This window comes from Trichoderma atroviride, chromosome 5 (assembly GCF_020647795.1).
Source record: "Trichoderma atroviride chromosome 5, complete sequence".
NCBI classification, from domain to species: domain Eukaryota; kingdom Fungi; phylum Ascomycota; class Sordariomycetes; order Hypocreales; family Hypocreaceae; genus Trichoderma; species Trichoderma atroviride.
Window position 1 is genome coordinate 972,790 of NC_089404.1, and position 13,377 is coordinate 986,166.

Here is a 13,377-nt window from a genome sequence, read left to right on the forward strand (position 1 = left end):
GCGGCAAAAGCTCCGAGCCAATCAAATCCCCTGAAAGGCCTGTCCGGGGGGTAAGGGGAGTTTGTAACACTGTCCTCTATTTCCTCCAGCTGAATGATTTTGGCTTCATCCAAGCTTCCATCTCGCCGGGAAAGCACGGTAGAGCGCCTTTGGCTTGCCGAGGATATCGGCGGACGGCATCTGGAAGCTAGTCAAGATGGAAAGCCGGGCTGTAATGCGCAGAACCGCTCAAGAAGAGGCTTGACGCAGGATATCTTTCAACAAACACTGATGGCAATTACATGGATAGGCACCTACCTATATATACCTAGGTAAGTAGTGCCTGTATCGACTTGTACATCATTTGTTTGGAGTTGAACTCGAACTAAACCTCCTAAAGAGACGAGGGCAGCCATCTGATGTTGGGAGCTTCCAACAGAAGAGATTCCAAGTCATTCGTCAACCTTGCAACCATTCCATCTACATTGTGCCTACAACTGCCGATCCCATTCAAAGCCTATATTGGCCGCACCAGCAGCGTAATTCTCTTGCAGTTCTGGTCTCGAGTTCAAGCGATAACATGTCAGATGTCAGACTAGCATGTGCCAGCCGGGACTAGCCTTCACTCCATCGAAATTGAGCGCCTGTCGATGCACTACTGTATATTTGGAGCCGCATTTCCCCAAGCTCAAGAGTGGGCTCTTCACCTTAGCGGTTCCACCACACAAAATGGCCGCCTCAGTACCGGTCACTACGGCCGAAACTCCTGTCTAGCGATGAAGGAGATTAATCGAGCATGAACAGTAGACTCTCTAATACGTCGCGGGCTTGCGATGCTTGCCGGCAACGGAAAACCAAGGTTGAACTCTCTCTCTCTCCATACGTGACCATCTTTTTGACGCTGCCCGTCTTAACCAGAAGCTTCTGCTGACCTCTACGGTGATACTTGCAGTGCAATGGCCGACGTCCGACTTGCTCAACAACTATTGAATCGGGCGCGACTTGTACATTCTCAATTCGAACGAAGACCATTCCTGGGTCAGAGATAGACCGTGACGCGTTCATGTTTCAAAGCTGCGTTCATTGCCCCCGCGTGAAGCATCCCGACTCTTCTACAGGCTCTGCTTGAATGATGGAGCAGAATTAAATCCATACTACGCTGTATCTGAAGGCACTCTGTAGAAGACTTATCTAGCTCCAAGTCGAAATAGTGTCGAGTTTGAATTCATGGTTTGATACCCCATCTAATTTCCACCCCTATTCCTAATAGATACAACATCAATTGCATTGGAGCCGCTCCTCTGGCCTTCTAGGATTTCTGTGATCCAAAGTGATCAAAGCTGAGACTCCAACACAGCGCGATAGGTTATTCTCCCCGTTTTCTTGCACTTAAAGCAAGACAAATTTTGATCCAGGTAGCATGTACAGCGATCCAGGAGATTACCATCGCCATTGATGCGTATTGCGGACCAACCACTAGCACCTCACGAAGTGATTACTTGATACTTGCCTTCCAGACCACTCGTTGACGAACGGCTTCGAAGTGTTGAAATGAGTTACTGGAGTGCTCATCTCTAATAGTCTCGCCGCCAATATCCCCTCACTTCACATCAAACTGATCATCAGACGCTGCCCCTATTCCACCTTGATCTCTTTCTCGATGATCTGATCCATAATCGACCGTATTTCTGCTCTAAACTGCTAGTAAATGCCATTTATAGTTGGATATGTGTAAGTTCAACATGGTAGTGGTCCATCTGGCATCCCAAAGTAACCCGATCTCATACAAATCGACAGCAAACATATACAGCAATCGGCCCCGTGACTCAAGGCCTCATTGAAGTGTTCTTTAGTGAGGCAGAGTCTCATATAGTCGATAAACCCGGCCTTATCACGCTGACCACTGTATCTGTCCTTCAATGCCTGTGTATAGCGGCTTTTGGCTACGGACGAGATCGCCTCGAAATACAGTTCCTTCGCAAGGGTGCGGACATCAGTACAATCATGGGATTGCTGCTCAATTTGAGGACCTTTTTCTGGTGGCGAAAGTGGAGAAGTAGAGTCGGAGGATGAAATGTATCGCAATGGCGGAAAGGCACAGGTAAAACGAGTTATCATTAGTAATTGGCTGGTAGGAAGATGACGAATGCATAGTCCAATATGTAAAGGATGACATGTTTACTGCTATCAATTTCTAAAAGCCAAAACTATACGAATTTCGCGACATCAGTCAAATCGGAAATAAGGACTTTCCCCCTACCATCATAAACGTCACCTCAACTCATTTCAGTAGCTCCATCAGAGACTTATCATTTTCAATGAAGAAAATTTACAAAAGAGACCTCAAACTCTATACCTGATCAGCTGCGAATATTTATACTGACAGTTTTGACATACCTGTAGCGTAGACAAACTGGTCCCTGCTCCTGAATCCTGTGGCTGTAAGAGAACAGCTGCCATCTCTCTTTTTGACTTTTGAACATCCATTACACGCTAAATATCGCAGTAATTGGTAATTCGTTAGAAAATTCTCTGGCACATGTGTGTGTGACTCACCTGTTCGAAAGAGTCCCGCACATAAAAGCGAACGGTGGTAACTTCATTTCTCTGACCAAGCCTGTAAATACGCGCCAGCGCCTGATCTTCCAATGTTGGATTCCTGGATACGTGAGAACTCAATTCGGCGTGCTTACTGGAGAATAACAAGCAATGCTGCGTCGCTATAACTCACCAGTGGGGCTCCATAAGGAAAGCATGTGAGGCCACAGTGAGTGTCAACCTGTTGAATTTAGCAAAATAATGAGCTTCTTGCTTGCAAGTATTGTCTCAATTACGAGGCAAAATGTGTATCTTACCCAACTGCGCCGCATGACAGAGTCAATAAAAGCACACTCGGCCTCGAGTCTTGACGAAATCGGTCAATTACTGCCTGTCTGTCCCTCAATGGAATACCTCCGTCGAAACGAAGGCATTGTATAGATGCTTGATTCAGTCCGGCTTCGACAATATCCAATGTGGTTCGCCAAATAGAAAAGACGACGCTTGAAATGAGTTAAACTAACTCAACAATGATGTAGAAGGAATAAAGCGTACCTTTTAACACCCGGTGGAAGGGTTTTTAGCTGAGCTACAAGAGCCGTTACTTTCGGTGGAAACTTCAGGGTCTGGGGCAAGGATGCTGCGCGTTCAAAGTGATTCGTAGGCAAAGATGTCTCTTCCAAGTTATTAGCATTTAAATAGACCCGTGCAAAATCGCATGGAGGGCTATGCCCGCAATCAATAGGCTGTTTCATGTTGATGCAGTCGAAACAAATAAGCTGCAGACATTTTGATAATTGAAATGGCTGTTGGCTTTGAGTGTCGTTCAACAAGCTAGCAGACGTATCGGCAACAGTAAAGCAGTATCGGCACTGCATGCCGCCCATTTCACCCTGGAGGTTAAAGGTTTGTTGAGCAGCAGTCACCCAGTTATCCAGCTTGTTTTGCGCTATTGCTCCAAGATTCCGACGGCCATGGTAGTGTAGTCCCAGGTTGCATACCATGCGCATGGCCTCGATCTGCTGAAGAACATTGATGTATTCGAGAGGGCGTGCGTCATCGTTGCTCTCATATAACATATCGTCAATACGGGCGATTGTTGTATTTCGGATTTCCTCATAAACCTCTCTTTCTGCCTCTGTGAACTCGACGGCGCATTGTAGATCACGTCGTAAGGGAAGCTGTATTGTGTTCTGCGTCCGCCGTAAGATGAGATAAGCCGCGAGCCTCTTAAGTCTCTTCAACGCCTCGTCAGCATTTCCCTCCTTCCATAAATGGGTGATGTCGTCGTCGAAATGCTTTCGATTTGAGTATGGATACACTCGTAAGAAACTGAAAAGTGTTGTTAGATCTGACAATCGATTTTGGATCGGTGTACCCGTTACTGCCCATCGAGCAGCGGCATTGATAGCGCATGTTGCACGGGTCAATTGAGAGGAGCTGTTTCGAATAAAATGCGCTGCCCCGGAAAAGTGAGCCAGACATCTACAAAATTGCAAAAGGTGTATCACCTTCATCAAGTATCACACGTCTCCAGCGAGTGGAGAACAGAATTGATGGCGAGTGTTCACCATGGGACTTCCACTCTGCTGACACTGTATGATATGTTGTCAAGACTATGTTGATGCCATTATAGAGCATGTTTTCTGAGAGTTTTGTTTTCCCATGGTGACGACACCAATTTAAGGTCCCAGAACTAACATGCCTCGACCAAAGTTAGGACTCTTGTAGCTCTCTCGGGGACTGTGCAGCAGTCTACTCACTCTGATAACTGTTCTTCCCAGGTACCGAGTACTGTGTCAATTAGCAATTGTGAGATGTCCTCGGGCGCTCTCAGTCAACGACTTACATGGTGGCGGAACAATGATAAGAGTCGTAGCCGAAGTTATAACGTCATCAACATCCATGACGGGCTCGTGAGGCTGAACATCGGTTGCTACCAAGGATATCATGGTGAGTGTCTTCCCAAGCCCCATTGGATCTGCAATGATTCCACCAGAAAATTCTTCTGGCTCTTCATCTTGATATGCATTTGACACATGGTTGACAAACCTTTTGTCAAGTTAGGTATACAGTCCTTTTATAAGGTAGACAAGTGGCCCTTACCAGTGTCTCTGACCGCTTTCCATATACTCCCATAGATCCGGTCGACTACCATCAAGAGCCCATCCACGCTCCCGCCGAAGCATGAATGTCAATGCTTGTCTTTGGTGTCTATAAAACAAGTTAAAACGACCTTGCATTTTGAACATCTTTATCTTACCTTTCTAAGGGAGTTTGAATAGCATCCGGCTGCATCGCCTCTGGAAGCTTCTCTGACGACTCTAGGACATCTAATAGCTCCGGCATTGAAGAGAGTGGCTTCATTTCAACGAGGTTGTTTAGATGAGTCTCAAGATCTGATGTCCAAGGACATGAGCTAAAGTCGATCGATGAAAGACGATGAGGGTTGCAATATCTAACATTTCTATCGCAATCGCTGGGATCTTGCAAATACATCTCGCAGGTTTGGAAGAAGTTGCCAATGTCAGTGAGCATCTCAAAGGGACCATAGATAATGATCGAAATGGTGCATGGAATTGCATATTTGGGTAACCGAGATGAAGTTCTCTTTCCGGCGCCCGGCGACCGAGAGTAATCGAATGTGCATTTGAGCTGCAAGTCGAGCTCAGCTTCGTTCAGCAGCAAGTCGGTCAAATGTGTATAGTCTGGGTCAATTACTCCATTGATGGAATCATTATCGATGGATACAAACTTTTCACACGATTCTAGTCTTGCTCGAAAACCGGTGATACTGGCATCTGGTACCATGGTACCACTCCCACATTTGCCGATGATGCCAATGATCTGCGTTTAAAGATTTGAAGCATCAGCTAGTAATAAATTCCACTATTACAATGTAGCATTACCTCTCCAAAGCATACTATCTGCTTGAGACTTCCACATAGGCTCTCCTGGGTAGAGTTATCGCCAACTTGAGCTTCGGAATCGATTGTATGGCCAGCATTGTAGTCAAATGAAGTAGACATTCCTTTGCTTGAGTGTCATCAACATCAGTCGATAATTTTAAGTTTGGTAGATTCTGTTTGGAAGAGAGCAAGGCTGACACACTCTCTCCAATTATGATCTCTAACACCCAATTAGGCACCAACGCGTCTCGAAAATGCCTTGTCACGCCGGCAGCCTTGTTTTAATGCAGCTTCATTTTGACGCCCAATCAATCAACTCAGTTCGCCCCACTCAAAGGTACATGCAGTACGCGCATTCACGTGTCTCACATGCGGAAGGATTACTGTGTGACAAATGCGCATCTTAGGATCCGGTGTGATATAGCACTGCCTCATTGCGGGCATCTATGGCTAGTCTCGATCGTTTCGAACCTTGATATATGTGCTTTTATCTTATCCATAGTATATTTTTGAATCGCCAGACGTCGAAATACTCATACAATCAACAATATGTCTTTAAGGGCTGGTCCAATATCTATTCCCGGTCGGCGTATCATTCGCGAGGCCTTCGACGGGCTTCAGCAGACCGTGTCGCCGGTAGAGGCAAAAGATTTCCAGCATACCAGTTTGGAAGACGTCCAAAAAGCAGCACTTGCTATCGAGAACCAGCTAGCAGCCAGGAAAACGCTCAGAAACATGCGCCGCTTGATGCCTTTGTTCCAAGGGTTGGAACATTACTCGCAGTCAATCGAGGTGTTGTGCAATGGCACGCCATATCTGCCTTGGATCTGGGCTCCTATAAAATTAATCCTGACAGTACTGTTTGGCAATTGAACCAACGCCATACACGTCCAATCGCTAATATAAAATGTGTGAGGTATAGGTCGCATCAGACTTTGTTGAAGCTTTTGAGCGAATTGTTACCGCGTATTCACAGATTGCAGAATCTTTACCCAGAATGGAAATGCTTAATGAAGCTTTCGGGAAAAATATTCAGTTTCAAGAGACTTTGGCCGTTTTCTATTCAGACATATTGAATTTCCACCGCTACGCATACCTCTTTGTTCGGAGAAGTAGTAAGTCAATACCAAAGGCATCAAGCCAATGAGTAATGAAGCAGGCTACTGACAAAGTAAAAATATCCAAGGCTGGAAGGTCTTCTTTCTCACATCATGGGGTAGATTTCAACGGCGTTTCGACACGATTCTCGCTGATATGAAAGCTCATGAAGAACTCATTGACAAGACGGCCAATGCTGTCAATATCTTGGAAGCCTCCAAGATGAGAGAAAGCCTACGTGATCAGAGAAATGAAAATCTTAACGACGTTGCAAAGCAAGAAGATGATGTCTCTGCTAGACAGTACCAGGCCATCGTTGGATGGCTGCAAATAGATGATACAGACCAGCAAATTATCTTTGACTCAATCGCGTCAGAAGCAGAAAAAAATGAAGGGACTTGCAATTGGATATTGAAGCAACCGATTCTCGTATCTTGGATGAGAACTCAGTCGGAAACACCATTTGTTTGGCTTCAAGGCCATCCAGGAGCGGGTAAAAGTGTATTGGCAACACAAATTGACGCTTTTCTTCGAAGCAGCCATCAGTCTCTCGTCGTTCGCCATTTTTGCGCCTACTCTTATGGTTCATCGGTCCAATTTGATCAAATTCTCCGATCACTACTTATTCAGCTGATTCGACCAAATAGTGACCTAATAAGCTATATTTATGAGGAGTTTGTCTTGGCGAAACAAGCCGCTTCGATCAAATCGCTATCTCAGTTGGTCCGGACCATTTGCGAAGCTATCTCACCTATCCCTTCCAAGAAGAAATATGTCCATATCATTCTAGATGGGCTAGATGAATGCGATGTTGAGAAACAAGGAAGAATAACGAACCTACTGGAGACGCTGATTTCTTTGGGGAGCCCAGCGAATTCTGGGGTGGTTAAAATACTGATTTCCAGTCGGCCAACATCATTCCTGTTGAAGAGATTTCGAAAGCGATCCACTGTTTCACTTGCCGACGAAAAAGGTAGAATTGGAGAGGCCATCGAAAATTACGCTTATCAGAAGTTAAGCCTCTTGGATAATCGATTCTCAGACCTTGGCATACGTGACGCAGATATTAAAGACCTCTCTCATCGCGTATCCTTGAAATCTGACGGTACCAGGCCTATCACAACTAACGCCAACGTATACGCCGCTAACAATTCGCAGGTATGTTTCTGTGGGCTCGACTGGTCTTGGAATATATATCATCAAATGTCTTTTACGATCGCGAAGAAGTGCTTCGTTCAGTCGATATGCTTCCTAGAGAGCTGAGCGACTTGTGAGAGTTCTTGAAACGCTTTGGCAATCACTTACTAACGCTGAGTAAAGCTATGAACGAATTTTGTCACAGATGATTGCCAGGTTGGACACGAGATCACTTGGGCGCATCAAATCTCTTTTGGGATGGGTGGCATTCGCCAGGCGGCCGCTAACACAAGTTGAATGTCGCTCAGCTATGGCATTTGGTCAAGGAGTTATAGAGACTCCTATGATGCCACCCCAGTACATTTTTGAAATGTGTATGCCGCTTATTCAAGAGAATAAAGATGGTACTTTCTCATTCATTCATGTTTCAGTCAAAGAGTGAGTGAAATAAAACTGCCCCGCTTCGATGGAATCACTACTGAGTCTGTTTCTACGTGCAGCCATCTCAAATCGCCTGAGAGTACGATTGGTTTGATCGAGGCTGACGCCAGATGCGAACATGGAGTGGCATCCATCACCTGTCTACTAGCCGGTTTTCGAGTTTTCGATACAGCGTATGACTCAAATGATCGAAATTTGAGAATCTTGAGAGGCATTCATGGTTTTCACATTTATGCAACAGAGTATTGGCTCGAAGACTTGCTATGTAGCAATGCTGCTTTCGGTGGCAGCGAGATTGCGGCTCTTCTGTGCTCGACAGCTAGAATATTGGCAGACCGCCTAAATGTGGCGAGCCATCTAGCGGGAACTTCAACAGAGCAAGAACTGCGTACATTAGACGATCGTCTAGGCAACTTCGCAGACCAAGGAGCCGTATATGACATGCTACGGTATGCCTTGATGGAGAGGTCCGCGAAAACTAACTCTGACCAAGCCAAGCACGAAAGCTGTAAGTGCCACATTAGAAATCATGGACTCATCATTTACCTGACATTTCGTCGTCTATAGTTTCTGCTAGTCTCACCCGGTCTGAACCCCATAGTCTCAAGGACTTGCTGGCTAGCTATCAAGCTAGCATCCGGTACCTATTGTCGATCTCCTCGTTCCCAGGAGTAACATTAGGGGAATTGGAGAAATTTAAACGAGAGTTTCGAACAGCCGCATTTACTTGCCGTGTTCGAAATTGTCCCTGCGCAACCAAAGGCTTCTCTGACGAAAAGAAACTATCGGAGCATGAACGAAGACACGTACAAAGGATCAGTTGTACAGTCCCTGGCTGCCCATACCCACCACTACCTTCGTCTCGTGCGCTCAAGGCTCACATGTCCAAATGTCACGGTATAACACAGAGAATTGCGGAAGTGACTAGAATAAGCACCCAGAAAAGCGTGAAGACAGAGAGTCGTCAACGTGCTATCAATAGCACGGACGTTGCAGCACAGAAGAGAGGCTATGGGGTTGGCGGAATGGCGCAGCAGCAGCAGCAGCAGCAGGAGCAGGAGCAACAACAGCAAGCTCTAAACCACGCATTACAGGATTACGAAATGCAAAAGCTTTTATTAAAAATCCAAAATAGAAAACGTCTGCAGGTGGCTCAGGCCGAAGAACAACAAACTGCAGAGTCAGTTCAGTCCTCTTTTGATGGGCAGCATACAGGCGAACCCGAGCACCTAAGCGCTACACAGAAAATGCAACAACAAAAAGAACGCCTCATGATGGCTCGGCACGAGTCACCATATAACACAAGTCTGAATCGGCCTTCACCGGATGGGCAGCATACAGATGCGCCGGAGCAAATACCCGCTGCATTAACGCAAACATTTAAGCAGCAGCCGCCTCATGATGAGCTCGAGCAGCAGCAACAATGTAAGTACATGTATGTTCTTAGTGAACATGACGTCCACCATGGACAGAGCAGACTAACACGGCGACGATCTAGTTGGTAACCACATCAATGCCGCCAATCCTCAAATGATTGCCCAACTCACCGCTGCCCAACAACAAGCCATGTGGCAGCAGCAACAACAACAGCAACATCAGCAGCAGCAGATAGCGACCGCTCTCCAGAATAGCAATTTTAATAACATGAACATTCCTGGACAAGGCCAGCCCACGTCTGAACAGCAAGCGCAGATGATGCAACGTCAACGTCAAATTATAGCGGCGCAGCAACAGCAGCAACATCCATATGAACTGAGCCCTGCACAAGAACAGCAAATGTTTCAGTCCCACTTTCAGCAAGGTAAGTACATATCCTATCAGTATAGATATCCGTCATAGAGTGGGCAGACTAACGCAGCGGCAATTCAGTTGGCGTAAACAATCCGAGCGCAACGACGGTCAATCGCCAGCAGCAGCAGCAGCAGCAGCAGCAGCAGCAAGCCCAGGCCCAGGCACAAGCTCAAGCGGAGGCTCAAGCACAGGCTCAGGCTCAGGCTCAGGGCGGTGTACAGGCTCCGGTTGCTCAGTACCGGCCTCCCATGTATCACCCCGGCCAGATCAAAAACCTGCCCTTTCTCAGCGATAATGAGATGACCAAATACGAACAAGGATTGCGTGGTCTCTGGACTAAGATGAATGGCTCACCAACCAACAGCCCAGACCAGATGGCAGCTCGACAAAAGATTATTGAGTTCTCCCGAATGCTGATTGGGAAGATCCAGCAGAGACGGATACTTGCCGCTCGGCAGCAGGATCAGCAACAGCCTTAAGCTAGGCAGCATGTAGCGAAACCACAACGCAGCAGCAGCACCAATGACAAACTCCTCAACAAATACAAGCAGCTGCCGTCCAAGTAGGCGCGCATCATATACAGCCGCCTCACGAACAGTATCCGCTAAGTTTGGCGAAGAGAAAAATGTTCTACAAGAGACGATAGACAAGATTAAGCAGTCATCTTCCCACTAAGCTTTACAAATGGTCGGGGAAATGTATTAACGAAAAGCGTAGGAAGAGCAGATAATGCTTCCGCAACAACAGCAGCAGCAAGCAGTAATACAAGACATAGGCGGGATAATGAGACGCCAGGGAATGTAACTATTATAAAGGCAAAGTTATGTATAATGAGAGAAGAGCTTTAATGAATGACAAAGCATGAAAGGCATGTTATTTTGGGATATGTAAAAAGTCAAAGTTTTGGTTGGGTACTCTAGATTCTGGGTAAGCAAATGCTATTGGGTTGACTATTTCCATGCAGCTCATGCCATAGCAGCTTCACCAGCTCATATAGGCGCAGGATACTGCTCGCAAGCATCAAGAGTACTTCATCTTAACTAGTTCTAAGATTGGAACCAGCGGTCATGAGATGCTGTATCTACAATTGTCGCAGCGCCATGCGTGACACATGGGGCAACTGGTAACAAAATCGTAGTTGTACCAGCCTCCAGAGCATTTGCACTACATAATGGCGTTAATATTATCTTAACACAGGTAAAGAGGTTGTTCAACGTACGCATTGCCATAGCTGAGGACGACTTCCCGAAGGCGCTGTTTTGAAGTTTTTCTCGCGGTGCTTCTTAAAGTTTTTCAAAATAGGATCTGCATCAGCGTTTGTTGTAAAGCCTTTTTCCATTTTCATGCTTTCAATAACATATGACCAATCCACTGTGCCCTCAATAGCACTTGACTCATCTCTTTGTATGTATCCATCAAACTGCGGATCAAGATAGCTTGGATGATCTTCGGTGAAAAGGATATTGCCGTATTCATCTGTAGGAATAGAATTTCTTTTACTTCCTATTTTTTCTTCCTCTGCTTCATCTTCAAGGTACGCAACTGACATCAGTCCAAGTTGTTTTAGATGAGTGCCGATGTGAAGTAGCAATTTATTTTGAGCGTTTTCTTCTCTTCCATGGAACATTGTGTCGATATTCGTGGCCTCTGGCTTGGAAAGCTTTCCATCCTCGAGCCATGGATATATAGTGGCGAGCTCTCTCGGCACACGGTTGCAAATTGGACATGTATATTGAGGCCTTTCTCTTTGTAATTCTCCCCATTCCTTCAATTCAGATTTTTCGGCCTCGGATTGAGGATGAATCTCTTGGACATGTTGGTCATATTCCACTTCATCTTCGAAGTATAGATCATCATGATCCACATCACAACACCAGCCATGGGGTTTGTGGATTTCCCTTATCCAATTGGTGGTGTGGTTTTCATCCATGTGTTGTTTCCACTCTTGAAAACGGATAAAGAACTGTGGTGGCTCCGTGCATCTTTCTGAGAGACAAGTATAAAGCTTGAGGTCCTGATTGAGGTGGCGACTGGCTTCATTAGAATATTTCTCCGACGCGTTTATTAGTACTTACTGCCACCAATCTTTTTTTTTTAAATCCATTTCCAAAATCGGCCTCGAGCAGAATGGACATCTGGCTTCTCGGGTGCGGGGATCGACTTTTGGTGCATCGGGATACTTGGTGTCTTCCATATAACTAGACAGCACGGAGTTGGGTTGCGCAAAAGGTTTCTCAGTGTATTTTGCCAGGATATCTTTCGAATGAATAGTGGTTGGTGGCTCTTCTTTCTTAGGCTTTTTTGGTATCCTGGCGTTGGCTATAGCCAACTTCTTCAGCTCATTTTGACCACTCTTGTCCTTTTCTTTGGGCGCATCCGTCATTTCGGATGTGCGACGCCACACTGGCGAGTCTTCTCGTCTCTTTTCAATTGTATCTTGGCGCTCTTGCCGGTAGCGAATTCCGTAATAGCGGAATGATATGGAGGTGGCTAGTTGTTTGTATAGCGATAACGGACTTCTACAGTTGTTCCCATTCTCGCTGCTATCAAAGAACTTGTGCTTAAGACGAAGAAAAACGAGGTTTTCAATGGCAAGGTCGTCATTCTCTTTAATAAACCTGCCTATCCTCTGAGTAAGAGCTGAGGAAGATGACTGTCGTATTGCAGCACCAAGGCGATACAGGCCGTCGATAGCCAATTTTATAGCACGTAGTGATTCTGCTAAAGGAGATGAAGCGCCCGACTCGGGTGTCCGTTCGACCTCTTCTGCAATACTTTGCTGCAAATCATCCCCCATCAAGCTGGTCTGCGCCAGAGCCTCACAGAGTGTGTCAACTGCCAAATATCAGTTTCTGTTTGAGATGAAGAGAATATTAGGTGCATTAAGGTTGCTAACCGTGTTCTAGATTCCGAGAAACTATCTTTAAAAATTGAAGAACAAGCTGACTTATAGATTGACTATACTGCAAACGGGTGTCTAGGGACATGTTCTCTTGAGCAAAAACTCCAAGATATGAAGTCCACTGATTGAACCTTAGATGCAATACCTCGGCCACGAAAGCGCAAGCAGTACCTCGCTTGTTGAGAATTTTGGCGAAAAGATGATTGCAGGCTTGAGACACATTGTATATTTGCGCGTCATTATCCATCTTTGCTTTACGTCTAGAGTTAAGCGCTGAAGTTCTGAGCAAGAAGATCGAGACCTTGTCTAAAGCAGACAGTGATAAACAGCTGTGGATACAATTCAAGATGTTCCGGCACAGGAAAATAGAACCAAGATGACTGAGGAAGATTAGGCATATTAAGCCAGCACAGATCAGCTTCAGTTTCTCTCCGCGGCTCTGGGTATACTCGCAGGTTATTGCATGGGTGATTTTGAATGCTTCAGATTATGATAGGAATCCAAATGGCGCATTACTAAGACCCAATTCAATCTATTTTGAGCCCCAATACCTATGTAGGTATCTAGGATGAATCAGGTGAT

General features: G+C 45.8%; 4 protein-coding genes across 4 annotated transcripts; 2 read left to right on the forward strand and 2 right to left on the reverse strand.

Moving 5' to 3' along the window:
• Positions 1-2,163: 2,163 nt before the first annotated feature.
• Positions 2,164-5,639, reverse strand: TrAtP1_009523 (uncharacterized protein). Its single transcript, XM_066114324.1, has 12 exons — positions 5,427-5,639; positions 4,781-5,364; positions 4,624-4,731; positions 4,367-4,569; positions 4,281-4,311; positions 4,029-4,222; positions 3,073-3,976; positions 2,835-3,020; positions 2,711-2,758; positions 2,536-2,638; positions 2,377-2,472; positions 2,164-2,329 (listed from the first exon to the last, which is right to left on the reverse strand). Exons 1-12 carry the CDS (start codon positions 5,544-5,546, stop codon positions 2,309-2,311), a joined length of 2,598 nt encoding a protein of 865 aa, XP_065970418.1. The 5' UTR covers positions 5,547-5,639; the 3' UTR covers positions 2,164-2,308.
• Positions 5,640-5,975: 336 nt separating this feature from the next.
• On the forward strand, positions 5,976-7,798 carry TrAtP1_009524 (uncharacterized protein; the record flags this gene model as incomplete). Its single annotated transcript, XM_066114325.1, has 4 exons — positions 5,976-6,281; positions 6,349-6,541; positions 6,613-7,629; positions 7,683-7,798. The coding sequence occupies 4 exons, from the start codon at positions 5,976-5,978 to the stop codon at positions 7,796-7,798; spliced, it is 1,632 nt and encodes a 543-aa protein (XP_065970419.1).
• A 68-nt stretch (positions 7,799-7,866) lies between these two features.
• TrAtP1_009525 (uncharacterized protein) lies at positions 7,867-10,372 on the forward strand (the record flags this gene model as incomplete). The annotated part of the gene is made up of 5 exons (XM_014091371.2): positions 7,867-8,099; positions 8,162-8,610; positions 8,670-9,527; positions 9,601-9,903; positions 9,972-10,372. 5 exons carry the CDS (start codon positions 7,867-7,869, stop codon positions 10,370-10,372), a joined length of 2,244 nt encoding a protein of 747 aa, XP_013946846.2.
• On the reverse strand, positions 10,018-13,269 carry TrAtP1_009526 (uncharacterized protein). The gene is made up of 4 exons (XM_066114326.1): positions 12,790-13,269; positions 11,969-12,728; positions 11,113-11,923; positions 10,018-11,057 (listed from the first exon to the last, which is right to left on the reverse strand). The coding sequence occupies exons 1-4, from the start codon at positions 13,040-13,042 to the stop codon at positions 10,959-10,961; spliced, it is 1,923 nt and encodes a 640-aa protein (XP_065970420.1). The 5' UTR covers positions 13,043-13,269; the 3' UTR covers positions 10,018-10,958.
• Between the last annotated feature and the right edge of the window lie 108 nt (positions 13,270-13,377).